Consider the following 27,345-nt stretch of genomic DNA (forward strand, 5'->3'; position numbering starts at 1 on the left):
GACGCAGATCAGCGGCCACTTATTCACGGTGTAGGCATATGCTTATGTAGTGTAATGTTATATTATGAAACGCTGGTTAACTTTAAACAGTTTTCAACCTGCTTTGCAAACGTTACGCTTGAGGTTATCCGCAGAAGTATTAGATAACCCAGGTAGCTTTTGAAAATAACTTCATAAAGCAAGCACATCTTTAGTACAGCCATCATCACATATTAGGATATGTAAATGACGTAATGGCTGTGGTTGAGTGTTCGCTAATGCAGCACTGCTTCCTCACTTATCCGTCCTGTCATCTAGCAATGCGCTCACAATTATATTAAAGTTATCACTCATGTTGCCATAATTACAGTGTTGATGATGGTTGATGGCATGATTGCCATAATAAACCTAACTGCCGTGAGAGAATAAAGGCGACTGCATGCCCACTTGCAGAATGTTCCCGCTTGTCGGAGGTCGACTTTGTTACGAAATTAGATTATTTCCTGGTCAATTCACACATTGCTAAACGTTTTGCTGCCCTCGTTTTTTATGTTTAACTTCTTAGAGTGTAGCTATCCTAACTGCGTTCATAGCTTTTTGCAATTCCTAAGTGGTTGTTAATAAAAATAGAAAGTATTTTTAAGTTTAGAGAGCAAGGAAGGGTGCCAACACAATATACGTTCATATATTTAGTACACTATTTTTGAACCTTTTTCTCTTTTATTTTCAGAATCTTCAAGAGGTGATTCCGTCGGTGAGGATGGAACGAAAAATGTCGAAAATCGAGACTCTGACGCTGGCCAGAAATTACATCATGGCACTCACAAACGTCATATGCGAGATCAAAGGCGGCGACAAACCATTCTCGTGAGTATAAGAATGACATATGTTTCTAAAAAGAGGGAGAAAGAAAAAAGAGGTAGGGAAGGGGAAAGATTTAAAAGAGAGGAGAGAGAGAGAGAGGGGGTTGAGGATGACAAGGAATAATAAGTGTGTGCAAAAACGAAACAGAAGGACGGGAAGACGAATGGAGAAATGGTGACGTGAAAAGATATCCGTTCAAAAATAAATAAATCGAAATAAATCGAAAGTGCTAAGTTTTTATAAAGCTTACGCCCATCAGAAGCCTACAAAGCGTGCTTATTACCATCAATTGCACTGAAAACTAAAATGATTCCGGGGGGGTGATATTAGGAGAATGGTCTAAAACGAAACCCCAATTATTCCCGTAATATACTTCAAGTAGCACCTTTTTGGCATTAGATACCCCCAATATCCCAACATTATTACCCTAATATGCCTGTTGGATGGCTAAGTGGAATCAAAATGATTATCTGGTTATGCCTCCATTATTCTTACGAAATGCCTAGTGTATTCCCCCCTGATTCTCCTCTATGCCCCTTTGATGCCCCCTAGCATAGCTCCAGATGCTCCGTCTAAACCCGATCTATGCTCCTTTGATGCTCTATATATACCCCATTGATGCTGATTTGATGCTCTCTATACACCACATTGATGCTCCTTTGATGCTCTCTATATACCCCATTGATGCTTCGTTCCGCAGTGGCGGATCAAGGGATGGGCTCGCGGGGTCATGCTATAATGTGGCATGACATTCCCAAAAGCTGTTCCACAGCTTGGACGATACATTCATAGACAACAGTCAAACAAGATTGTTCAGTTGTGACATGCCTTTCATACAGGCATCTATTCACAATCATTACTGCTGGCGTAACCTAAAAACGCAGACGATCAATATCTTAAAACTCAAGTTATGTCTTTCATCCGTAGCAGCATCTCAACATTAAACATAATCTCCGACCTCGACGGGCTAAACATTGCTATATCTCTCTACGCATGCTGGGACTTTCAGAGAGCTGAGTCTCATTAAAAACACCGCCTGCTGTCTGCCTGTCTGCTGTTTCAAGTTGTCGGAATGCATTGTGAATATCAATTGCGGACGTGAAACTATTCACGCGAGCTTCGGAAGTTTATTGTGAGGGTAAAAAGCCTTGCGGTTGGTATTCCGGATGCTAACGGGCAACGGCTATCGAATGCGTCATTGCTAAAGATTTAGCAATTGGATACTCTTGGAGAAGGTCTAGCCTCTAACGCTTTAGAGTGAACGTCTATTTACCTGAGTAGTTATACGTTCCCTGATTGACACGGTTGAGTGTTGTGGCCCGATGTCGTAAGTTGCCAAGGGCGGATCTAGGGGAACGTTTTGGGGGGGGTCACCAGTCGGCCGACATGCCAGGTCTGATGAATGAATTCTGACGACCGGGGGGGGGGGGGGGTAGGGAGCGAGTATGTCGAGATCAAATGACATTTAATCTTCGTCGTTTCTGAGTTGAAGTTTTATCGTAAGTCACTCGGCTCAGTAGTTTTAGTTAGTGAAACCCACCTATAGAGGAGCGTCGCCACGGATTTTTTTACTGGGGGGGGGGGGCGGATCGACCGACTTAAAAACCCAGAAGTAGTAGATATAGTTACCTCACTTATGCATTAGTCTAATGCCCAATGCATTAGTAGCATACAGTCACGATCTCTCTTATTGACCTGTGTATGAATCGGCGGCGCGAAGCGCCGCAAAAATTTGAAAAAAGTTGTCAAAACACAGCTCTAAAACACAAATATTACAACCCTTTTAGCATGCTAGTACAAGCCGGAGTTCCTTCACAGTGCACATATGAATTCCGATTCAATTTGACACGGTTGGTGTTATTACAGTCACGATCTCTCTTATTGATTGGTGTATAAATCGGCGGCGCGAAGCGCCGAGAACATTTGCAAAAGAATGTGTCAAAACACAGCTCCGCTCCAAAACACAAATTTTACCACCCTTTTAGCATGGCAGTACAAGCCGGAGTTTCTTCACAGTACACATATGAATTCTGATTCAATTTGACACGGTTGGTTTATGTAATTACAGTCACGATTTCATATTGACCTGTACGTATGTACATGAATCGGCGGCGCGAAGCGCCGCGAAAAATTTGCAAAAACATTTGTCAAAACACAGAGGGGGTCTCCTCTCTACAGAGGACCACCGATCTCTACTGCGGGCCTCCTCTTTTCACAGGGCCTCTTAACTACAGAAGGCTTCCTCTCTACAGAGGGCTTCCTCTCTACTGAGGGTCTCTCCCTTTCAGAGGGCCTCCTTTACAGAGGACCTCCTCTCTTCAAAGAGCCAGAGGACCTCATCTCTGCAAAGGGCTTCCTCTCTTCAGAGGGCCTCTTCTCTACAGAGAGCCTCCTTTCTTCAGAGGGCCTTCTCTCTACAGCGGGTCTCCTCTCTTCAGAGGGCCTTCTGCATTCAGGCGGTCTCCTTTCCACAGAGGGTCTCCTCTACAGAGGGCCTCCTACCTACTGAGGAGTCAGAGGGGCCGACACAGACACTAGCGGTTATTCACTGGAGGCCCCAGGAAGTAAGAAGGGCCCTAGCTGTCAGGCTGGTCAGAGTGCCCTGAATGTCCTGACGTGATTTTTGGGATTCCCGTGAATTTCTTTCGCCTCCGACGTGATTTTGACCTGCCAGGGCCCAGGGGCACTAAAAATAAAACAAACAAAATAAAAAAATGGAAATAGGACATCACCAAAATTAAGTGGCCGAAATCCGTTGAGTTTTTAATTTTGCGTATAGGTAGGGGCACCACGAATTAAATTCATGACCATCCCCTTGGAGTTTTCCTGGATCATCCCCTGGTGCTCGCACGGTTGAGACAAAAATGAGTAAGATTCTGGCCTTCAATACGCCTTTTCACGCAACACGATCCAGAAAAACAAAGGTATTAGCTCAGAAGTGTTTGACATGTGATTTTGAGCATGCAAGACGGCGTCTATAGCGCATTTAGGTCTTCGGCTTTTGGGGGGGGTCAAATGACCCTCTCAGACCTTTTGGGGGGGGTCATGACCCCGTGGACCCCCCCCAGGATCCGCCACTGTAAGTTGCGTGCGTAGTTAGTTTCTTCACTACACAGTACACACGCGGTCTTTTCCTAATCATGTCCAACATTCTACTTCTGGTAGACCCTGGTTAGTGTCCTCCACTGTTCGGAAAATCCACCTCTGCGGGTGTTGTCACGTGAGTGACCTCCAGAGTTTCTGAGAACTCTCGGCTGCCCAGACTGATCGTCATACGCTGAGATCATCTCTGGAACTCCGCGGTGACTCATCACTCTGCAAGATCGACCTGCGGGCACTCAGCATTCCCGTTCATCTAGCAAACTGACAGATATGGCTTGTATGTTGTGGTTATGTCATTGATGAGGGCATACTATGCATACGGGTACCTATTCATGTGGAGGTGATGTCTTATTCCGCTATGAGTCAAAGAGAACGAGCTACACCAGTCCGTCCTCACCGCTAACATTGTTGTTTCTGTTCTTCCTCAGATTCTTGGACCAGTTCGCGCCTACTTCAGAGCAACAAGTGGAGGAGGTGATGCGCAACTTCCGTCTTGGAGGAGCCTCCTCTTCTCAGACGGGCCGCCGGCGAGACCAGCAGTTATAGAAACCGTCCTGGCCCCGGCCCCCGGCCCGCCTCTGGCCCCGGTCCCGGCCTTGCCCACGGCCGGAGCGGAGAAGACGGTCAATAGGAGAAATTGTCGTCACCACTGGTGACCACAGTCCTTCGCAGGAGAGCCCCACGGTGAAGCCAAGTCTCTTCGTCCCAGAAAGCTGTGGAGTAGATATAATTATGTGAGATGTCAGCCACGTGGGGGAAGTCTGTTGGAAAGCATCGACAGGCAAGCGTGCCCCTCGTGGTTAGCAGCTGATGAGGATGACACGTGCCACCTAAGAACTACATGTGACATTCGAGATGAAGGAATAATGCGAAGTGCAGTGGATAATGATGCTTCGAAAGAAACTCAAAGGGAGGGTTGTGGATGTAAATAGTTTTAAATATGTGCGTTTTCGTTTGTCGACAACATGAATGCCTTGATATGTGCCGATGAACTAGAGCTGACGAGCTCTGAAGTCTTGAAGAACTGACTTTAGATCTTCAAGGGCTTCAAGACATGGACAGAAATTCGGCTCAATTACTGGTGATGCGCTCGATGAAAGTGTTCCGGGGTTGTGGGGTACTGGGTTACCGGGTGACCTCATAAGGGTGACCGAGTGACCTCCTAGGGGTGACCGATTGACCTAGGGGTGAGGGGTGACCGCTGTGTGGTGAAGGTGACCATATGTGACCGAGTGAAATGTGACAGAATATGTGGGGTTTCAGTTTGACTGAATGCGGAGGAAATAGTGCAATTTGGTTCTTGTCAGTGACGTGCAGGAGGAATTTTCTTACTGCTGGCTTTCTATGCGCAATATTTTGTGAACTTACACCCATTCTAAACGTATTCATCTCTGCGAATTTGTTGCTTTTACCGGCTATGTCTCCATTATGATGCATCACTTTAAATCAAACTTCAGCATTTGTCTAACCAATGTCAACTAAAAATTTACCTTTCGCCTATCACATCAAACGCTCACCTATGAGCTACCTATGTATGCGTTGGAAGCCAATTGCTGATGACAGATGCGTCTATAGGAGCTGAGAGATTGTATGCAGTGCCACGATTTGTCCCAATGTGCAATGGTAAAGTGGCTTTAAGCCGATCAATGGCGGTAGCTGTCCCACGATGATCACAGAAACAACGTGATCAGTGAGAAATTATATAATGATAGGCTTAGATACCTTCTTCATATTTCGCCTCACTTTTTCATCGTAGCTGACAAAAAAGGGGACGGGTTATTCATATCAATTCATCAGACAATTTTACCAGTGTTATTCATTTTGATGCACCACTAACCTTCGATTGCTCTCTTTTATAAACGTGTCTATCCGAACACTTTCGCTGATTGGACCATGACATTTTTTTGGACCATGATTTATTGGAATTTCAATTACGATAAAACTGAAATTTAAAAACACATACGACGTGGCTCCTCACCGATTTCCTACGACGTCTTCCAGGATGTTCGCCATTGTTGTCCGTCTCCCTGAACCGACGTAGTTTGACTGAATTGAATCGTAAGGCTTGCCGAATTACCAATTCGATTGTATGAAAACTTGTTGTGTTTTGTCTGAGTAGCAGAAAACTCCCTGTAATGATACCAGTGCAAAGTCTATGGTTCAAATGTCTGTCTTCCACAACGTTCTCTGTGCGTGGTTTCGGGTTGCACTGTAAATGGTAAATTATTTTGTCGATGAAAAGAGAACGCGAGGAATGACAGAACGTCTTGTATTACTGTGAAAGTGGCTACCTTTTTGTGTAAGTCTGCATACATTGCTGTTTCCAATGATGTTCTCTGTACGAAATTCATAATAATGGAAATATTTTGAGCTATCACATCACTACGTACAGCATAATTTGCTCGTTTTCTCGCCGTAGGCATTTAAATGAGTGTGTGTGTGTGTGTGCCCGTTTAAATGAGTGTATTCCCCCGGAGACTGGATACCTTATGTGGTCGTTTTACCGCTTTTTTAGACACTTGCTGCCTTATAGAAATCTGCATTTGTGATTTGAATAATCGAGTCTTTCACGATTGTTCATCTACTAGCACCCAGAGCTCCAACTGATATTCCACAGAGAATAGAGATAGCGATATATGAAGAAATATCCCAAGTAGAGTTGCAAAGTTTCCCCCAAAGGCTGCTACCGGCACCGCCCCGCCCCACAATTTTTTTTTTGGGATACCGGCATGCTACCACGCCCAAAGCAAAAACACCACCAAATTACCGGCATACTAAAAAACCTGCATTGTTGATTCCAGTTTACCCCTACAAGAGATGCCACATTTTCCTCTTAGTGTCCAAAGTTTGAATCATATGCTAATAATTTTTTTTTTGTGCAAAACCAAAAATACCGGCATGCTACCGGCAAGACATGCCAGATACCACAAAAAACCTGCGGTAGTGAAAAATTACCGGCATGCCGGTAATGTGGTAGGGAAACTTTGCAACTCTAATCCCAAGCATGAGACAAATTTTCTCTGTGCGATGGCTCAACGTTTCAAATGAAGTGAATAACGAAGTATGTCATTTGGAGCTTGTCATGTATGAATATGTTGAGCTATAATGTGGATATACACAACTGACGTGAAAATCCACACCGAATTCGAACTGGCCAATGAATCGAGAAGAGCATGTTTGCTTGCTGAATGCTGATCTTTTTGGTGAAAGTGTGTGTGAGTTTAAAGTTTGTGTCACAGAGTATATAGCTTTTGATTATTTATTCCTTTATGACCTATTGTCGAATGTGGGCTTGGGGAAGGGGTGCCCCGGATTTGGCCATTTTATGACTGTATTTTTGTAGATAAGTGCTAAATATATGGGAAACAAACATGTCGTTTGAAATCTGTATACGTCTAACTATCGACACACAACGTCCTAAAAAATAAATAATTTATAAATAAACATAAATCAATTGGTGAAATTGAAGACAAAAATGCCCACGCACACACGCGGGGGCAAACACTTGATTTGTTTTTAGCTCTTCTATCACTTATAAGTTATTGGAAAACGCCAGGCCTGCAGTAATAAGTTACCACGCAATTACGGTGAAAGTCTCAGGGAGTTTACCGTAATGCCTATAAAGGGCAGCACGAGGCCCAGCTAGATCGTTTTAGACCCAGTGAGGCCAGAGTCCTGTGTTACCCTCTGAAAATGGCGTGGGGCTACGGAGGTTAGCAGCGCCTCAGAGGCCTTGGATCCTCAGAAACCGGTACCATGTACCACCGGGGACCATCAGAGGCCGCCTACGGACATGCGCTTCTGTACAATGTGCATACACTCACATTACATGAGCTCCCAGAGCTCAAAGCCTTCTAATTCATAGAAGACGGAGATCCTATGCTCCAAAAGCTCAAGCCGTGTAAAGCCGTTTCAGAAATCAGAAACAATCAGAAAGAGGTGTTTCACTCGAATGCATCAAGCTAATAGCTATGAAGGTGATTTGGGGCAGATGGCAGCACTATCCACGAGACGAAATAAGTATTTCATATAAATAATGTCGCTAGGTGGCACGCCAGACCCCACCAGATGTCAGCAAAGTAGCACCTTTGTTGGAATGCCCGAGCTGACCCTTTACATTTTCATTTGACAATCGACCTCCTATCACAGAATAATATTTTGGCGTCCGAAATGTGTTTTATGCATCCAACGACTTGAACGTAGCTTCACAACCACGCCTGACATTTCTGCACCCTGCGGGGTACTACGGGCTCGGCTCGGGACCTTTTTGAAGACAACAGACGGCTACCGGTGCAAACCCGACTGCCTTTCTGAAACCTTTGCAAGAAGCATCCGCAGTCCGCACACCTTGCAATGGAATGGATATGGAGATTGCTAGAACGGGAGATTCTACGGACACGGACCCTCCAACTACATGCAGCAGTCAGCACTCAGGCAAAGGTGGCATATCTAATGATTGCGTTCCTTGTAGGCTGCTGCTATCTCGGGACCCGTTCCGCCCGTGCTAGCCAAAATAGTTTCCTGGGCACGCCCCTGCCCACGGTGGAGGTGTCCAATCGAGCAGGGGGCGGGGCGGTGCGACGCAGGCGGCCGTCGCTCGCGGGGCGATGCCGGACGGGCCGGTGCCAGATCGTGTTGGTGGGTTCTTAGTTTAGCGATCAATCTGTGTGGACAATGAAATGATTCCATAGTTACTTGTGAAAGCTAGAACATCTGGTGGCAGCAGAATTACTTGGCAGGCTTATACAATCTGATGGACAAGAGAGTTGTTGAATGCATTCAAATAATTTAGTTGGCATGTTGTTGCCAACAGGGTATTTGGCAGTTTGTTATTTTAGCGTGTTTTGTTTTGACGCATTTGCGAGTGTGGAGGTGGTGCCGCTCCATCTTGATTGTGATACTTTGGGTATAAGTGCATTTGTTAACTAATGTTTTAGTGTGATCTCGTCGCGCTCTGATAGTGAATTGAATAAATACCTCACTTGCATTTGAATAGCCTTGGTAGAGGCTCCTCTGGCCAGTTCACAAAATAATGGGAGCTTGAGGCTGGGGCGCTGTGCCATGGATACGGTTTTGTCAGGTATGTATTCGTTTAATTTGGGATTTTTTGAATGTGTGTGTGTCTTCATTGCTTCCGCTTCGATGACAATGTCTGTTTTGGTATGTTTGGTTCGAGACAGAATTGTATTTATTAATTAAAACCCGTTGCGATAAGTGCGCCGATTTGAGCATCATTGCACCGCGATGTTAGCATGGGCGAATATCGTAAAAATTTTACCGTTTCATTTCACATTCACTTGATATTAAGTTGTAAATTAAGTTCCATACTGTCAACATATGTTTCAACATGCAGCTTGTTAATAGTTATTTGTTTTCAGTTGTCCATCTGGTCTGTATTTAGGCAAGCACTGAGTGTTGGTGGCGGTGGGCTTACAATTTACATCATCACATTGACACATTATTAATCTAAAATTGCTAAATAATAGATTATAATGATACTAATCTTAAGTTAATGTAATGATATAAATATGATAAAGATATAAATTATAATGATATATTGATGATAGATTATATTGATAATGATGTATGATGATTAGATTATATTGATAATGATGTATGATGATTAGATTATCCATCTAAATAGGTGATAATATATTATAAAAAGATATTTTGCCCACCTCGTCTCCATGCTCACAAGCCACAGTCTTGCCTGTTATTTTTTATTATAAATGCAAACTGCAACTTTTGTGAATAAGTGCAGGGCTAGGGAGCTGGAGTCGCTCAGAGTCAGCGGTTCCAACCAGAGTCAGAGTCTATTTTGGTGGTTAAAGTCAAAGTTGCTGAAAATCCATGGACTGCAGCTGTGCCTGGGCTGTGGAAACTGACTTACTCAGAGTTTTTTCACATTTATTTCATTCATGCAGGCATGCGCATCTCGACTTAGTTAGAGTTGACAGCTCTAACCAGAGATCTAAGTTGAATTCAGTTGATTTTTGAAACTAGATTCAGAGTCCCCAAAATTCTGATCCTGCACAGCCCTGGATAAGTGGTATCTACAAAATTTGTCTTTTTAATTTGTTTACTTACCTATATAGAATCAATGGTTGACTTAAAATTTCATGGAATGGTTAAGAAAAATTCCATGGAATTACAATAAGAATTATCAGAATTTTTGACTCATGATGGTATTTTAGTTGAAATCATGGATGCCTGTTCCAGGTGGGCCTGACAATATGCTGTGTAGGTGCTGCCAGTCGTCTCCGGTGGAAGGCACCGAGGCAGCGGTCTCCTCTGATTCAGGTGGGTTCGTTGACGTGGTCATGGTTTTGTCAGTTTTATTCTCATGATACAGCTCTATGGGCACAAAATGACCCTGTAGTCTTCGTGCCCTAAAGCTGCAATAAACAAACAACACATGCTATAGCTCTCCTCAACTGTGCATGGTTTTACTTTTAGTTGTTTTACTTTTGGTTCAGATCAGTTCATTATTTTTGTGGAATGGTTAGTACAATTCATAAGAATTAACGGGGCCGTTGAAGTTGAATTAACCGGAAGAATTAGCCGGGCACCGGACCGATGGGTGTTTGCACACCCTCCCTCCTGCAGTTTCTCGTGAGCATCTGAAGAATGGCAGTGCAAAGCGTCGCCTTTCTGGGGACACCTGTTCACGCATCTTAATTTCTGCATGTGTTCTGAAAAATGTAGAGCCAGGTGTCGCTCAATTTCGGGCAGGGTTGGAATTTCACTTTTTTGTTCTGGTAGTGGAGTACAAAAATTTTGGGCCAGTGGAGTACAACTGTACAGCGTTGGGGTGGTCAACTGCGTCTGCATAGTGTTTTTTGTGCAGTGTTTTTCTTTGTACCTATGTATGTAGAATTGTAAGCATGTGAATAAACAATACAGTGTGGAAAACAATGTTTATCGAGTGACGCAGCAAGACGATCGACTAGAACTTTTTTGTTGAGAGTGGCAAGCATTATGTGATTGTGTAATTGAGTGGTTAGTGGTCATAGCAAGGATTAGGTTAGCAGCTAGAAGTAGGGACGAGTGGATCCAAAAATTGGTGCTCTCGTATGCACCAGGAAGCACTACTTAGTCATGCAATATAATGTAATGCAAGCTATAACTGAAAGCAAGATTATCTGAATTTGTTAGACTTCAACTTATGTATAGGACTTCACTTTGTTGGATCGTGCTTATGATTTAAAATAAGAATGAATATTCAGGGTCAGAGAAATGATAGTACCTACCTAGATCAGCAAAGACAATTGGGAGGTTAATGATAGTGATATTGACTCCACTCCAGGTAACAGTCATGAGTCAAATTATCAATTAATCATCATACTCAGTTAATGGTACCTATTTACTATCATGAAAGGAACCAGACCAAAACCAAAGTGGAACGTTCACTTACCGCACGGCTAATGCCAATGCCCACGGCCCGTATGCTTGATTACAATTATAAAAGACAAAACCTGTTAGGTTGTTTTTACAACTATACTCATAGCATGGAAAACAGGCAACAATGGAAAACAAACGAAAATATACAGCCAGCTTCGAAAATTTGGAAAACGCCGCGGCACAAATATCGGCGCGGCGAAATAAAGCGGCCCGTAGAGTTGGCACAGCACACACCACGGAGTCGCGACTACGCTGCGGCGACAGTGAGGACCCGGAGACAGAGGTCGGAGTACAGCCTTTGAACACCAATTTCACAATAACCATAGGTCCTCTGGCCAAAAACTGCGTACCATCAGAAAGCAGGCTCAATTTTGTATCTGTCATAGCCGGGCCATGAGAAACGGAGCTGTGTGGAGCATACAATTGGCAAAGGAGTACAGGGTCTGCACTTCAAGTTTTATCATCGAGTTTCCAGTTCAGAAAATTTCCAATATTAACAGTTACGGCGTTTCATTTGAAAAAAGTTGGTCATTTTTTGAAAGTTTGTATTTTTCTCCTTTTTTTAAACCCCAAACAATCATTATTTGAGCATAAGTTACGATGCAAATGTCGAAAGATTCCAAGTCGTCTCCCGATCAAAAACCATTTAAAATTCCATCCTTAGGAGAACTGAATCGCGACTCCACAGAAGCTGTGCACAACTTGAACATCTCTAACAAAAAGACAATCATTGCGCACTTATTTGTGCTGTGGTAGGTAGCGGCATGTGTATTGACTGTATTGTGTATACCTTGCGACGTATATTCATTCATTTTGTGGCCGGCTTGTGAGTTTTACTTGTAATATCCCATGTTTCATTTTAATTGCATGACAATGATGAAGGTTACAGCTAAATTATTAACCTCATTCGCAGCTGGCAGATACTTGTCTAGCTTGATAAAATTAATGTGTTAATCAAGGTGACTGCTTCCTTGATGTCCCTATGATCGATCCCTATTACGATAGGTACACATGCAGCTTTTAGTCCAGACCAAGGCCCTATATACTGTCCAGACCAATAGGTACTCCATGGCGTTTTTGATAACTTTGTACCCCATCATCATCATGGATTTGGACTTGGCACAAATGCAAGTCATTCTAAGTTACCTATTAAGCTCACAAAATACAACATTTTACATGTATGTTTATTTCATGTACGTTGTCTACAGGACCACGTAAGCACATAATTTGTTGAGCATAACACAGCAATGTACCAGTACAAGTATCAGTTCTGGTAGTTGTTCATCACGGCTGGTGGATGTTATGCAGGATATTTGGCTCTTCGATCCTCATTTTGCTGTGCATTGTACTTGTAGTTTTTGCCCTGACTTCAACTTGGGTTGGGCCCCCGGGCTGGGGTGCAGTTATTGCAGAAGCTGTGTTTCCACTGGGTACCTGTAACACAAGGGAGTATGGACAGTTCATTGTCAAATTTCACACCCTTTTATTTGTGTGGGACGCGTAGTCATTGGAGTACAAAAATTGTCATTTTCCAGTGGAGTACAAAATTCCTGGCGCATCTGATACCAGAAAACGGCAACTTTTCCAACACTGATTTCGGGTCACATCAAGTGACCTTACCTCGGAAAAAAAGTTAAAATGCTCGCGATAGGTAGCTACACAAACTGAATAATCACTTTGTAACTTTCAAGAAATGATAAGAATGTCAGGATGTATAAAATTCATGTCTCAGAATTGTTAAATTGGTACTTTGACTCTGGTGATAAAGACTTGCTAAAGCGATAAGGGCACCTTAGATGTGTTAAGGTCGATGATATGGATCGACTTCTATGTAACATGACCTTTTCAGGTCAGGTCATGACCTTGACCTTATGTCAAATCTTCAAACTGACCTTTAACCCGCGCGGGGCTGGGGGGGGTAAATTTTACCCCCCCCCCCTCGCGAATTTTTGCGATATCTCAAAAACGGCGGCGCGCAGCGCCGCCAAACTTTCAGTACCTTTTCTTACATCAATTTGACACGTTCCCTGAAAATTTGAGCGAAATCCGTCGGAAAATTTTTGAGAAATTGACGTTTTAGTGACGTCATGTTCGCCATTTTCGCCTCAAAAACGGCAAAAGTTCAAACGCCGCTAACATCTTCATTTTTAAAGGAATCAAGACGTAACAAAAAAGGTTATACGTAATTTTACTTTGTCTATCAAATGGCTATCTCGGTTTTTTGAAAATTTTGGATTTTGGCCTAAATTTTTTCAAAAAACTGATTTTTTTGGGAAAATCATTATAAAATCCAAAATTTTGAGTCTATCGAAAAAACCGGAATATATGTCAGAGAAGTGGTCTATGTGCACCTACATACCAAATTTTAGAAGAATCGGTTCAAAAATGTGGGAGTTATTCAAAATTTTATGACGTCACGACACACAAATTTTTTGAAAAATGACTTTTTTGGAAGTTCTAGACCTCGTACGGAAACAAAAATAGCACCATTCGATTCGCCGTGAAAAACTACATCAGATAGACACCATTTTAGGCCTTAACAACCAACTTCAAAATTTGACCTCACTTGACCTGACCTTGACCTGACCTCGACCTGAAATTCATCCAGAGGTGGTCCATATCACTTATTGAGTGTGCTTATCGAATTCTATGAGTAAAATGACCCATAAAACATGTGTCGCACATGCCCTTTTCTATATTTTGTTTTTTGGTGACCTGACCTGACCTGACCTGACCTTGACCTTGACCTCTGAATGATATTGTATGCAACGAATATTGTCTTGGTAGCCTAAGAACACGTTTTGGGCGATCAGTCTCAGTCCATGACTCCATTCTTCGGCAACTACGGTGCAAGGCCGATACTGTAGAAACTTGCAATTTGTACCCTTGACCTGACCTTGACCTTGACCTCAAACTTTAAATTAAGTACATGTTTTTAGTAGTTCGTGATGAGAGCTTTCGATTGGCGTTTGAATTTTCCAAATCCGACCATTAGTTCGGGAGATAACAGGGGGGGGGGGTAAAATTTACCCCCCCCCCAGCCCCGCGCGTTCGGCTGGAGACCCCAGCCCCGCGCGGGTTAAAGGTCAAATTATAGTTCATTGGACCTATCTCGACCAGGGGAACATGACGCTGATAATAGCAATGTCGCACCTTTTTTAGTCAACAGTTATTATAAAAAACATGTTTCTTAAAAACAGCTACTTTAAGATGTTTTTTTGTTAATTTGAGGTCAAATCTGAGAAGCGCTATTAACCCGCGCCCTGGTGGGGTCTGTTTATAACGCGACCTGGTGGGGGGGGGGGGGGCTATTTTTTTGCCCCCTCGTATCTCCGAAACTACTGGACGGATCCGCAAAATTCAAACGGCGTTCGAAAGGCCTGTCAAATTTGTCTAGGGAAACCAAATTACATTGACCTCGGGGTCACCGATGACGTCACAGGTCAGGTCAAAGATGAAATGTTGCACCGCTCACGGGTCTTCTAGGGAATGCGCTATAACACCGAAGAAAACGCATTTTGTCGAGAATCAGCGATAGGGCGTCAGTTGCCTAGTACATATGTTGCTATAGGAGGTCACTGACAATAACAGGTCAGGTCACAGGTCAGGTCACCAAGGGTCACAGGTCAGGTCACATGAACATAACTTTAGGTACTAAGGTTGTGCGATGCATGTTTTATGGCCAATTTTTCATTTCCAACTCAATGGTGTTGGTTATAAGACTATCAGGTACGGGTTAGGGTTATTTCTGGTGAAGGTCAGGTCAAGGTCAGGTCAAAAAGGTCAAGTTTTAAAGTTGATAGTTTTGCATTAAATGGGTATTGATTCGATGCAGCTCGTCACGGGGAGTCTACTGGTGGTCTTTGTTTTGCGCTACGGGGTCTAGAATTGCTTAAAATTGAGTTTGAAAATTTGACGTCATCAATTTTGAACAGTTTTTTTTTTTTGCTATAACTTCGCCAAAGAAAGAGGTATCAATCTTAAATTTGGTATGTGGATAGAAGGCGGTAAGGACTATCACATGTTTTCCGGTTTTTGGAAAATTCAATAACCTTTTTGGATTTTATGGCTATTATACTAAAAAAAAATAATTTTTGGATTTTTGGGGGTCAAAATCCAAAAATTTCAAAAATCCGAGACTGCAGTTTTGTAGCCCTGTCAATTCTACAGCTTTTATGTCTTTATTGTTTTTCTGTATTTGCAAAGCTATAGGCCTGACAGCTCTTCCCGCGAAACCCTTTTTTGGGTCGAAAACGGCAGAACATGACGTCACTCTCACGTCATTTCCGGCCAACCTATCATAGCCTTTGGAAATTTTTTTGGATACGGTCCTCGCTGTATTTCTGGCCTCGAGCAACAGAACAGTCACAATGTGTAAAATTGATGTCCGGGATGGTACTGAAACTTTGGTGACGATCGGCGCAGCGGTTCTGGAGATACATCGAAAAGTCTGGAGGGGGGAAATAGCCCCCCCCCCCTCACCAGGGCGCGAGTTCATGCGTTTTTCCGCGGCGCTGTAGCTCTATTAGCTGCCGGGGTATGCATCGATTTGTCAAACAGTGTTGAAGTAGACAACAGTTTCAATTGATCTTTGATGACTTCTGGTGACCTTATCTTTGACATGAACGAAAAAGGACTGAAACACTTTCATCAATATTTTTATTCTTTCGAATCCCGCTTGCTGCGTATCGCTACGTGGCCCGGGAGTCGAGTTAGGGGGTGGGGGTGGGGGTCGAACCTCCTCAGCCTAGCGTGGTTGTGCCGATGATATACCCTGGCACCGAGCAACGGCCCGGCGCGGGATAATCACTGCTCCCGTTGAAATATATGTGAAAACTCGCTAGATATATTCACGGAAAAACGGGATTTTCTCTTACTTAATTCGCACTTCATGGCCTAAAATGATTTTTATACTTTTATAATATTTATGCATTTGAACATGTTTTATTACGGAGCGAGCGAAGCGAGCGCAGTCTTTCCTTAGATTAACGGAAATTTCTGAGTATGAGCGGCCGGCCGGCCGGCCGGCCGGCCGTGGTCACGCTTTTGCGACGCTTATATCTCAGCAACCACTTGACCGATTTACACGCGGTAATTTTTGTAGGGTAGCTTCATTCCTTCTACCAAGTATTGGACTATTCCCGATGCATGTGGGTGACCCCTTATGCACGTGCCACGTGCAAAACGAAGAGGTGTCACTTTTGTAATTGTTGCAATATCTCGGTAACTACTTGGCCGATTGCGCTGAAAGTTGGCATGTAGGTAGGCACCCACTAGGAAATGCATATCCATGTGCCAGAGTTGGGGTGCTGCTGCACGTGCGCACGTGCAGGGGTCGATTCCAGATCTCGAGAACGGCTGGACCGATTGTGCTCAAAGTTGGTACATGGTTAGGGACCGATTAGTAGGGTGCCGTGCACAAGTCAGTTGGGACCCATTTTGCACGTGCGCACGTGCAGGGTGCCGCTTCCAGATCTCGAGAGCGGCTGGGCCGATTGTGCTCAAATTTGGCACATCGCTAGAGACCGGTTAGTAGGGTGCCGTGCACAAGTCAGCTGGAGGTACCCCCTCACGATTTCGCACGTGCGAGGCCCACCCTCTCGCTCGCTCCGTTAGTCGCCCCAAAAGGCGTTATACTGGTAAATTATACCTGTATTTTAGAGAATCGTGTCGCTTGCATGCTGAGTTGCCACACTGTATTTTTAATGGCACGTTTGCATAACTTTTACAAAGCCAACTGAACATAATTGAATAAAACATACATAATTTTTCCCTCATGCCTTTTGCTGATGTGTGGTTTACCTTTCCTGTTCTGTTCTTTTCCAGCGTTTGGCGTGACTCCAAACACCAAAGATACACATAATATCTCAATGGTCCACTGCAATAATTCAGGGCAGTCTGTCAACGTGAGTATATTGCATGAGTCTACTACTTACGCCCACCTTCCCTGTCGATTTAACCTGTACTTTGCTAGAGGAGGAAGTTTTTGAGATGATGTCTTATATAACGAAAAATGACTTGTTTTTTTTTTTAACTGGACGAGCAACAATCATTGAAAAACAATCGCTGTCATGAAACCTTATCATCATGCGTTATGATTGTCTTTATAGAAACCACGATCCTAGTACCTACTTCAGTGTATTTTGAATTTGCTTTTGCTTTGTAGTTAATTTTAGCCATTTTCGTCCTTTTCTTGCGTAAAACATTATGGATCTACCAATATCTAAATCTCCCACGCAGTTGTCACTAAGATTTTCCCACAATACAATATATTTCCCGTTCTTTATTCTCTAAAATATCACCCTTCCCTCCCCTTCTCAGCCGGTGGCGGTAGATCGCTCTCATCCACCGGTAGCGCCGGTAGCGCGTTCTACCGCTCTCCAGTGTGAGCCTGGGTCAGACGCAGGGGTACCGTCGGAGTCGACACTGCCCCGGCGAACGGCCTCCTCCACCGGCGCTACTGAGACGGTGAGTAGTTAAGGAGTGAGGTGTGTGAGTGAGATGTGTGAGGTGTTGAGTGAGGTGAGTTGGGTGAGAGGTAGAGTGAGTTGTTTGATTGGTGGGAGGTCTTGAGTTGCGTGATTTTTGTCGGTGGGATGAGTCTGGAGTGATCGTGTAGTCAATTTAGTTGTGTGCTTTAGGTGGTTCTCCAAATGACTGTGTTTGGAGCACCAAAATGTAAAGATCTGTTGAATGTTGAGTTTGTCTGGCTAAAGTCCATTATTTTTGCTACTGAAATAATATAGCTGCGCTGTTCAGAGCTGCTGTGTTCCGAGCATCAGGTCGTGTCCGGACAACCCGCTCTTCGTGCCTTTTTCAGATCCACCTGTTTTCCTTACCAACCTGCCGTACATACAGAAGCCCCGCGGCTATAGATTTGTTTGTCCCTCACACCTTGCCATCTGTCGCACCTCCGTCCCTCTTTCCCCTCCTCCCATCCTCTCTCTGACGCTCGCTCAGGGAACACCTGTGGATCAGGTGTAGGGACGAGGGGCATGGGGCGGGGCCGTGGTTTGTGATGTCGGAAATCTATGACACCGGGTGTTCTTAATTCATGCCGACAGTCGTTTGTGGCAAGGGGATCGTAAAATTTTGTTTGTGCTGTAACCGCCGTTTGCTTTCCCAGCCCGACTTTGGGGCTTACGGAGCCAATGTCACGCTGTCTATGGGATCTTGTGTGTACTCATCTCTCCCTCTCGTCTCCTTTGTTCATTCCGCTGACCCTCCACGCCTCTCTCTCTCTGTTCCTGCAGATGGGTGACGCTGCTCCGTCAGCAGCGGTAACAACAACAACAACAACGGCAGTAACAACAGCACCGGCGGCCAGCACCGACTCCCACCCCGAGTACGACGGTACGTAACGTCCAACAGCGGCACTGAGCTGTCGTACACTGCTTGTCGTTCGCAGGTGTTGTAATTTGGTGTTGCCGTACTCTGGACTTGGTATCGTACAGTGGTGTCGTTATATAAAGTATAAACAGGTAATAGTAATGGGACACGCTAGGATATGTGTTTTTGGGAGGATAGCGATGAAGGATGAAAACTTGTTCAGACGTTTGTCATGAAATGAGACACATTCCAACATTCTGGCGGTGTGATCAGGATCCAGGACATCTGTTTCTGCCAGGGATCGAGCGAATCGCTTATTATTTGGAATGTTTTAGGAGACAGAATTTGCCATTTGTATGCTAATTGCTCCCTTGTTGTGAGATGTGAGAATCGTATCTGACTTTTGGACTGCATGCTCCCGGCTTGCCCAAGTTAATGAAGTTTATTCTGACTTGAAAATGGGTTATGTAAAAGGAGGTTCACTTCAGTCCAGCGCTTGTTCATTCGCCTGACAGTCACTTTGTCTGTCTGTGCAGACTTTATGATGTGGTGACCTGAATAGATTTAAGCCGTTTGCAGGTCGAACAGTGGTCGGGGATTGCCTTTGTTAGTCTGACCTGTTATGTGTCTCAGCAGGTCTTGCTGTTTAGTGACCTGACCTGATCCGCACATCTCATTAAAGGTGGATGTGTCTGACCTGACTTGACCTTCTCTGCCTCCAAGGGTCGGGAGCGGGGAGTGTCTAAGCTGACCCGACCCTCCCCTCTCTTCCGGCAGGGGTTGGGGTGTCGGCGCCGACCGTGCCCGGTCCATCCGGAGCTCCGGCCCGTGCGGGCCCGCTCCCCCCTGTGATACCTCCTCCGTCCATGAGTGCTACCGACCCCTCCACCGTGCCAGCCAAGGTAAGATCTCGCCACAAACGCCTGCAGGTATATCGTTTGACCGTACAGAGGCGGCTAGAGATTCTGCCAAGTGGCTAAATTCCCACATAGAGCCATGAGAACGCTGAGTTTCTTGTGCGTTGTTCAGTTTTGAGGCGGCGCTATTTTGGAGTTTGAGGCTATTGGTGTTGGTTGAAGTAGGGCAGTCTGTGAAGAGGATGTGGAATTTTTGCCGTGGGTTATTCAGATGAAGGAGGGTCGATGGGCTGTGAAATGCTCCTGTTGCGATGTTCTCAGCTGGCTGCTTGTTCTCAGCCTACGCTCTCGCTTGAGTCGTCTTTGTTGAGCTTAAGGACCTTTCTCATTATACATATTTGGGTCGTGGAAATAGCCTGTATGTCGGTATGACGCATAAATCTTTGCCATGAGCAGAGCTGTGACGTGTGGTGTTTTTGTGACTTGTGAGTCGTCCCTTTTGAGCCGAGTCTTTGCAATGACCTATGAGTCCTTGGCATGACCTTTACGAGGTCATGAGACCTCATAACGAGGCTACGAGATTTACAAGAGGTTACGAGAGTTTTTCCTTTTAACGGTGAGCCGCCGTTGACCATCTGTCCCCTCTCCTACAGCTGAGTCCGTCTGCGGCCGCGGCCGCGCTGGCCACCCTGCAGCGTGTGCCGCCGCGCGGTCCCGCCTCCACCGCCGGCTGGCGTCTGCCGCGCTGGGCCCGGCTGGCAGGCGGAGGCGAGAGCACTGGCAACAATGGCACGGGCGGCTGGGGCGCACCGCCGCCGGCCGCCGCCACCGCCGCCGCCGGCACCACCAACTGGGGTCAGCCGGGCCCGCCTCCGGGCCAGTGGGGCGGCGCTGGGCGGCCGACCGGTGCCGCCCCGCCGCCCGCCGGCGCCGCGCCGCCCCCGCCCGGAGCTGCGGGAGGAGCCGCCAAGAACGGCGCCGTGCCGGAGTCGGCGGGAGGGGTGCCGCAGCCTCAGCCGGGAGCTACGGCCGGTCAGAGAACCGCCCAGACGGCAGCCGAAGGTCAGTGCACGGCGGAGGGCGCAGCGGGGTGGGACAGGGGTCATGGAGCCAGTTGGAGAACGCTTGGGAGGAAGATGTATGAAAGGCTTTAGTAGGGTAAAGTGGACTTGGGAATCATGTATGCTCACGGCTTGCAAGTCAATGCCGATTTATAGTCATTTTCTGGTGCACACCAGAAAGCAAAAGGAGGCACTCGAAACTGGCTATGTAATCGACTTCGTAGATAGCGGTTTTCGTCTGAATTCCACACAATATCCGTGTACCATTTTGGTCGTTGTACCCTCCCGTCTGACTCCTCCGTTCCGTTGCCCGCAGGCTCCTCCTCGGGCAGTAACGGCAGTGGCGGCGGCGGCTCGGCCGTCTCGCCCGCCGCGCCGGCCGCTCCGCAGGGCGGCGGCGCCGACACCTCCGACCTGGAGCGTCTGAAGGCGATGAGAGCGGCCATCACGGCGACGGAGGGCTGGTCCAGCAGTCAGGTCAACCAGGACAGTGTGTGGGACATGCCGGCCAGCCCCGAGCCGGCCGATAAGGAGCCGCCGGGCACGATGGTCGCCTGGAAATTGCCAGGAGTGAACAACGGTGAGTAAGGAGGGAGGAAGGGATCAAGGGGTGAAAGGAAGGGAGGAATCGAAGTAGGGGAGGGAGAGGGGCAGGGAGAATGCTGGAATAAAAGTAAACGAGCAGAGAGGCTGTTGGTCAATTTGTGGTACTCTTTCCATAACGGCTAACGAGTTTCAATCTGCTCGAGTTCTGAAAGTGCACTGTGAAAGTGTAGGGGAGAGTGGGGCACATTCGTGCAAAAAATGGATAGATAAACCCATATATCTGTTCTTTGGTTAGTGCAATGGCAAAATTGTTGATTGTAGTATGGAAAGGAACTATTGCAGATAGTTTTCCTCTTTAAAAGTTATCCTCTAAAATTATTGCGTCCATTAGAAAAAATGACTTTTAATAACTCTGAACATTTGCACGAAACTGCCCCACCTATGGGGCACATTCGTTCAAGAGGTGGGGCACTTCCGTTCACCCTGCAAAGTTCGAGAAATTACCGGGCATTACCAGAAATTTACCAAAGGAAATTGGCAGGGGGTCATTTCGATGATAATGAGCATATTTAATTGACCGAATCCTCAATGTAATCTGAATAAAATGACAAATAGCAAAAATTCGGGTATATTCGATCACAGATCTTTGTCAACCGATACCAGCAGGCGCCACAATTGTAGATGTCAAAATACTTTTTGTTCAGTACACATGCACAACAGTAGATATGTCCTCAGGGAAAAGATTTATGGTTGGTAATTCTAAAAGTCGCAGCAGTCAAACATAATATGTACAGGGAAAAACCTATACACAAGATTAAAGTGCGTGTGTGCCTAAGCATATACGAATTTAAGATGAAACAATACTTGCGGATCAATTAAATGGGCAGCAAGTTACACTCTTACCCTGGACAAAGTTAGGGCACATATAACATTTACACTGTGCGAAACAATTAAATGAGCATATTATACATAAATGAACATTATATACGTAAATGAGCATACATGAGTTCCGACATCCCAAGTAGGGACAAGAGCCTAGATGTGATCACGTCCCTATTTAAGCTGAACGGTTATCCAGCTAAGCTCATCAAAAGTGTCATGCTACGGGAATGCTCTCGTGCAAACAGGGGGGTAGCTAGGGTGCAGAGGGACAAAAGGAAGCGCAGGGGAACAGTTTACGTCAAACTACCATTCATAAATGATGAAGTGGCCTCCAAGGTCCAAAAAGTGCTGAAAACATCAGGGTTTCCGATCCTTGCAGCATGGACAAATCAAAACACACTCAAAAGACAGCTAGTGCGGTCAGCTCTCAAAGACCCACCGTGTCCTTCAGGCAGACAGCACTGCCACGCATGTCAAGCTGGGCTGCGGGGAAAGTGTCACACGAAAAACGTAGTGTACGAATTGAAATGTAGTCTGTGCAACAAAACTTACGTAGGAGAAAGCGGTAGGCCAATACGACTGCGATATAACGAACACTTACGGGATGGCACCAACAAGAAACTAGGCACACCAATGGGTGAACATTTCGCGCACGAGCACCCAGACCTGACCCCAACGGACACGACTCTGATAGCACGCATCGTACGCAAATGTAAGGATGAAGCTGACAGGAGGATTGCCGAATCCATCACCATCCGCGATAGGATGCCAGCTATTAACGATAACAGCACCTCCTGGCAGCTACTTCCAAAGTAGGTTAGCATTTTTCAAGAGCTCACCACGTTAAAAAGTGATTGTGTAGATCGTTTTCATAGATGCTGTATGCGCCCTAACTTTGTCCAGGGTATGAGTAGTCATAGTATGATAATATGCTCATGTATGCTCATTTACGTATATAATGTTCATTTATGTATAATATGCTCATTTAATTGTTTCGCACAGTGTAAATGTTATATGTGCCCTAACTTTGTCCAGGGTAAGAGTGTAACTTGCTGCCCATTTAATTGATCCGCAAGTATTGTTTCATCTTAAATTCGTATATGCTTAGGCACACACGCACTTTAATCTTGTGTATAGGTTTTTCCCTGTACATATTATGTTTGACTGCTGCGACTTTTAGAATTACCAACCATAAATCTTTTCCCTGAGGACATATCTACTGTTGTGCATGTGTACTGAACAAAAAGTATTTTGACATCTACAATTGTGGCGCCTGCTGGTATCGGTTGACAAAGATCTGTGATCGAATATACCCGAATTTTTGCTATTTGTCATTTTATTCAGATTACATTGAGGATTCGGTCAATTAAATATGCTCATTATCATCACGATGATTTTCCTCACTACGCTAAACTCTCTTAAAGGGGGTCATTTCACTTGATTCCTTTCGACAAGAATGCATTGCACAACATATGTAGAAAGAATGGGCTGGCCAACAAGAATGTGCCAACTGCCGGCCTCCGTGACCTCGCCAAGTTCGCGTGAATTGCTCGTCACGACGTCGCAAGCAGTCGAGACTGAGTCAGGCGAGCGTCATTAGAGAAACCTACTACAGATAAAGTCATAAATCGCAAAAACTAAAAAAAAAATATGCACGAATGTGCCCCCAGGCAGTGCGTAGACGAACGTGCCCCACAACGTTATTAGTAACATATTTCAAAATTTCTTTTTGAAAAAAAATGACACTTTTTCAACAAACAAGTTTGCAGCAGTTCCGTGAATAGAGTGAGCTTCTTCACCCCCAATTTTGAAAAGCTGAACCACATTTCCGAGTCAGGATCACGAAAATGGATAATATGAGAAAAGTTTGGAAAGCTCACGAATATTACAAATTTGCGTTTTTATCAAGCATGACAGCAGGTACAGTGTTGTCTTCTACGGTGAACGAAGGGCGGCAATGATAGACATATTTCCATAATTTACCTTGAGCTCGTGCAGTTACTCGTGTTCCCATAAACTGCTGAAAACGAATGTGCCCCATGCACGAATGTGCCCCACTCTCCCCTACTGTGTCTTCTGATGTGCTAATTTTTCCCTGGTGAAGTTTTCCGTTCCTGACGAACCAGGAACTTCCCATTTCCCAGTCCATGTCTTGCAGTCTTCTTATAGCTCTGCTATCACAAGACATATACCTGAATGCCGTTCTGTCCATGTAGGTTTGTTCTCTCTCCCCTGACGATCCGTACTCGCTCCGCTCCAGGTCTGGAAGTGTGGCAAATGTCCACCCGTAACGGCGGAGCTCCGCCCGTGAAGCCGCCAGAGACCCAGTGGCCGCACCATATCCCCCAGTCCAACATCGGGGGAACCTGGGGCGAGGACGACGACTCACAGGTAACCAAACGGGGGTAACCAGGGAGGTAACCACGGGAACCATATAATTACTCAGTCCGACATCGGAGGAACCTGGGGCGAGGACGATGATTCACAGGTACGGGAGGGAGGGGATGGAGAGTGATAGGGTGGACTCAGACTGTGGGAAGGATAGGAGAGTTTTCTCATTATCAGCAAGCTGGTTTCAGGCTACGACGTCGTGTACGGCGACGACGGTCTGTTATGAATTGTAGTGTGTTGTCTCGTGATTGTCTCTGTGTGTGTTTTTTTTTCATTCATCTGCTCTGTCTTGTCTAAGTCTGCCCTTGTTTTGGTCACACTGGTATTCAACACGATCCCGTTCTGCACCCCGCAGCCGGGCGGTATGTGGACGGGTGCCCCTGCCGGCCCGCCCACTGGACAGTGGGGCGGCGCCACGGGCGGGGGCGGAGGCGGCGGCGGCGGAGCGGCGGCTCTGTGGGCGGCTGGAGCCCGGAAGGACGACTGGGGAGGTGGCAAGCCGTGGGACGCGCGCGGACCCGCGCCCAACGGAGACGGATGGGGTGAGTGGCGGCGATGGTGGAAAGGAGTGGTATCTGCTTCCGCGATTCGCGCAGTTTTGCCGATGATTGCAGATTGGAATTGAATTACAATGCATAGCCTGACAACGAATTTCGAACCTAAATTGGATTCAACTTGTGTAAGTTGCCTTTCTTGAATAAAGAACTATCCAAAATCTCGCCACGCCATTTATTATATCCTCACGTGGCCGTCTGTACTGACCGTACCACTCCTCGTTGCGCAGGCAGCAAGCCTCCGTCTCAGTGGGGCGGACCTCCCCAGCACGGGCCCGGACAGTGGGGCGACGAACGGTCACCGCCGATGGCCCGCCGATCCATGGGCTTCGACGACTGGGGTGAGTGGCACGTGATGGTGGGGGTAGGGAGCTAGCTGGGTCACGTGATAGCCGGGGATGAGTAGCAAATGCTTACCATGCTATCATTAGTAGGTCCCGCGTCTAGTCACATCTGGGTATGAATTCATGGTTTGTGGGTGGCTGTTCAGATCTGTTCTATATTCTTTCCCTCAGGGTGTTTTACTTCCAAGAATGCTTGTCATACCTCAATTAAATCTCTACCTGCCTTTCCCTCTGCCTGTTTCCATGTTAAGCTTCATGCCTATTTCTTTTTCTCTCCTTTCCAGGCAACAAGCGCGGTGGCGGGGGCGGCGGCTGGAAGGACGCCGGTCCCGTGCGTCCCGTGCTGCCGGGCGGCCCGCCCGCTCCCCTACACATGCTCTCCCGTATGCCTCCCGACCACAAGGGCGTCGACCCGTGGGGCCGACCGCCGCGCGGCGGCTGGGGCGAGCCGGCGCCCGGCCCGGCCGGCTGGGGCGCCGAGGAGAAGTGGGGAGGAGACGGGCCGGGAGGATGGGGTAAACCCAAGACGCCCACCACGCCGGTGATGCCCGGAGCCTGGGGAGAGCCCGAGATGGACTGGGCGGCCAAGGTGAGGAGAGAGGATGGGAGGGGAGAGTGTTGAGGGAGGGGGAGTGGATCAGGTAAGAGTTTTGCGACAGATGAGTTGTGATATAGTTGCGTAAAGGACACTCATGTAGTTTGGAAATGGGGAAATTAAGCATCATTGGAAAGAAAGATTGGAAGTTCTATTTCGCGTTAGAGATAGTTATATAGCTGTCTTCTGTTAGACTTTGGATAGTATGTTCCAGAAAGGCAGCAACAGGTAAGATACGGCAGATCTAACTTTTCAGTGTGTGCTGAGTTCCACTTGGCTTTGTTTTATTGTGTCATACGCGCCCATGACAGCCACATAGATTGTTTTGTGTGGGCTACGGTTTCAGTTTTTTGGTAGATCGTTTTAAAAGGATTTACGCTTCCCTGTTTCGTCCCACCCTGCTATTTTGTGTAATATGTGATACCTAGTTTTAGTATACTGGTGCTTCGGTATGCGCTTGTGGGTGCCGATTGTTAAACCATATTTTCTAGACGAGCCTTGGTAGGTGTACTAAGTTTGTTTGGTATGAATTTTAACTGGTAGCTGCCAACAGGCCAGCCCGGCCCTGACTAGGAGCTGCTTCTCTGCGGGGTTGTGGGTGTGAATCCCGTGTGCCGTTGCTCTGTGTGTGTCCTGTGTTTTGATTGGTGAGCATTGGTGATGGTACCCTCACTGGTGATCACCGCGTCTTCACTAGTGGTGTCATTGGTGAATCGCCATTTGGTGTGTCAAAAATATCAATGGTGTGTTTCAGGACGCAAAATTTTGACTTAGTTTGTAATGTTCGAGCGTCAGCCAACTTTCAGCTGAACCTTAATCAGCATTTTTAGCTGAAATTGCCTGGAGAAGCCGGCTGCAAGTTTTTCGTTTCGACTCACTGAACAAATTAAATTATACTCCCTCAATCTCTCCCTGAAATTCAAACCAAAGACATCACTGGTCTGTCCCTGTGTGATGTGCGTGTGCCGTGCCCCCCGCCCCCTCTCCCCATCCCGGGTGACCCCCTCCCCTGCTGAGGGCGGTCGGAACTGAGTCTCCCCGCCCCCGCCCCCGCCCCCGCCCCCGCCTATTCAGGGCCGCGGACCGGCTGGCGGCATGGGACATGCCAAGAACCCAATGTACGACAAGGCCCGCATGGGAGACCACGGATTTAAGGTGGGTGGTTTGGAGAAATCACGAGGGTAAATATTCATGATACATGAGTTCATGATGCATGATGCATACTTGATAAATGATGTTCATGAGTTTGAGATTTATGAGTTCATGACACAGAGAATGGAATGGTGTAGTGAGCAGAAACGGTGAGTATGGGCTGGGTTGGGACGCTCTCTTGTCCGGCGTTCTCATGGGCATGCTCGTCTGGGCTGGTTCGAAATATCTCCTTGATTTGCTGTAAGTGGAAGATGGCCGAAACCTGAAACAAACGTCTTTAAATCTAAT

General features: G+C 46.2%; 1 protein-coding gene and 1 long non-coding RNA gene across 2 annotated transcripts in view; both read left to right on the forward strand.

Moving 5' to 3' along the window:
- The first annotated feature begins 702 nt into the window (after nt 1-702).
- On the forward strand, nt 703-7,315 carry LOC122375340. The gene is made up of 2 exons (XR_006255378.1): nt 703-846; nt 4,374-7,315. It is a non-coding gene; the product is annotated as an uncharacterized LOC122375340 (long non-coding RNA).
- Nucleotides 7,316-7,921: 606 nt separating this feature from the next.
- LOC122375337 (protein Gawky-like) overlaps nt 7,922-27,345 on the forward strand; it is a 30,010-nt gene continuing 10,586 nt past the window's right edge. The window contains exons 1-13 of the mRNA XM_043354659.1: nt 7,922-9,025; nt 10,165-10,245; nt 17,173-17,252; nt 17,668-17,814; nt 18,600-18,699; nt 19,453-19,577; nt 20,186-20,594; nt 20,910-21,173; nt 24,282-24,412; nt 24,768-24,954; nt 25,197-25,307; nt 25,595-25,899; nt 26,980-27,060. Of these exons, the coding sequence (XP_043210594.1) occupies nt 9,007-9,025; nt 10,165-10,245; nt 17,173-17,252; nt 17,668-17,814; nt 18,600-18,699; nt 19,453-19,577; nt 20,186-20,594; nt 20,910-21,173; nt 24,282-24,412; nt 24,768-24,954; nt 25,197-25,307; nt 25,595-25,899; nt 26,980-27,060 (2,040 nt within the window). The 5' untranslated portion in view covers nt 7,922-9,006. The remainder of the gene's footprint in view (nt 9,026-10,164; nt 10,246-17,172; nt 17,253-17,667; nt 17,815-18,599; nt 18,700-19,452; nt 19,578-20,185; nt 20,595-20,909; nt 21,174-24,281; nt 24,413-24,767; nt 24,955-25,196; nt 25,308-25,594; nt 25,900-26,979; nt 27,061-27,345) is intronic.

Source organism: Amphibalanus amphitrite, unplaced genomic scaffold, assembly GCF_019059575.1.
Source record: "Amphibalanus amphitrite isolate SeventyFive unplaced genomic scaffold, NRLGWU_Aamphi_draft 001820F_arrow, whole genome shotgun sequence".
Taxonomy (NCBI): Eukaryota; Metazoa; Arthropoda; class Thecostraca; order Balanomorpha; family Balanidae; genus Amphibalanus; species Amphibalanus amphitrite.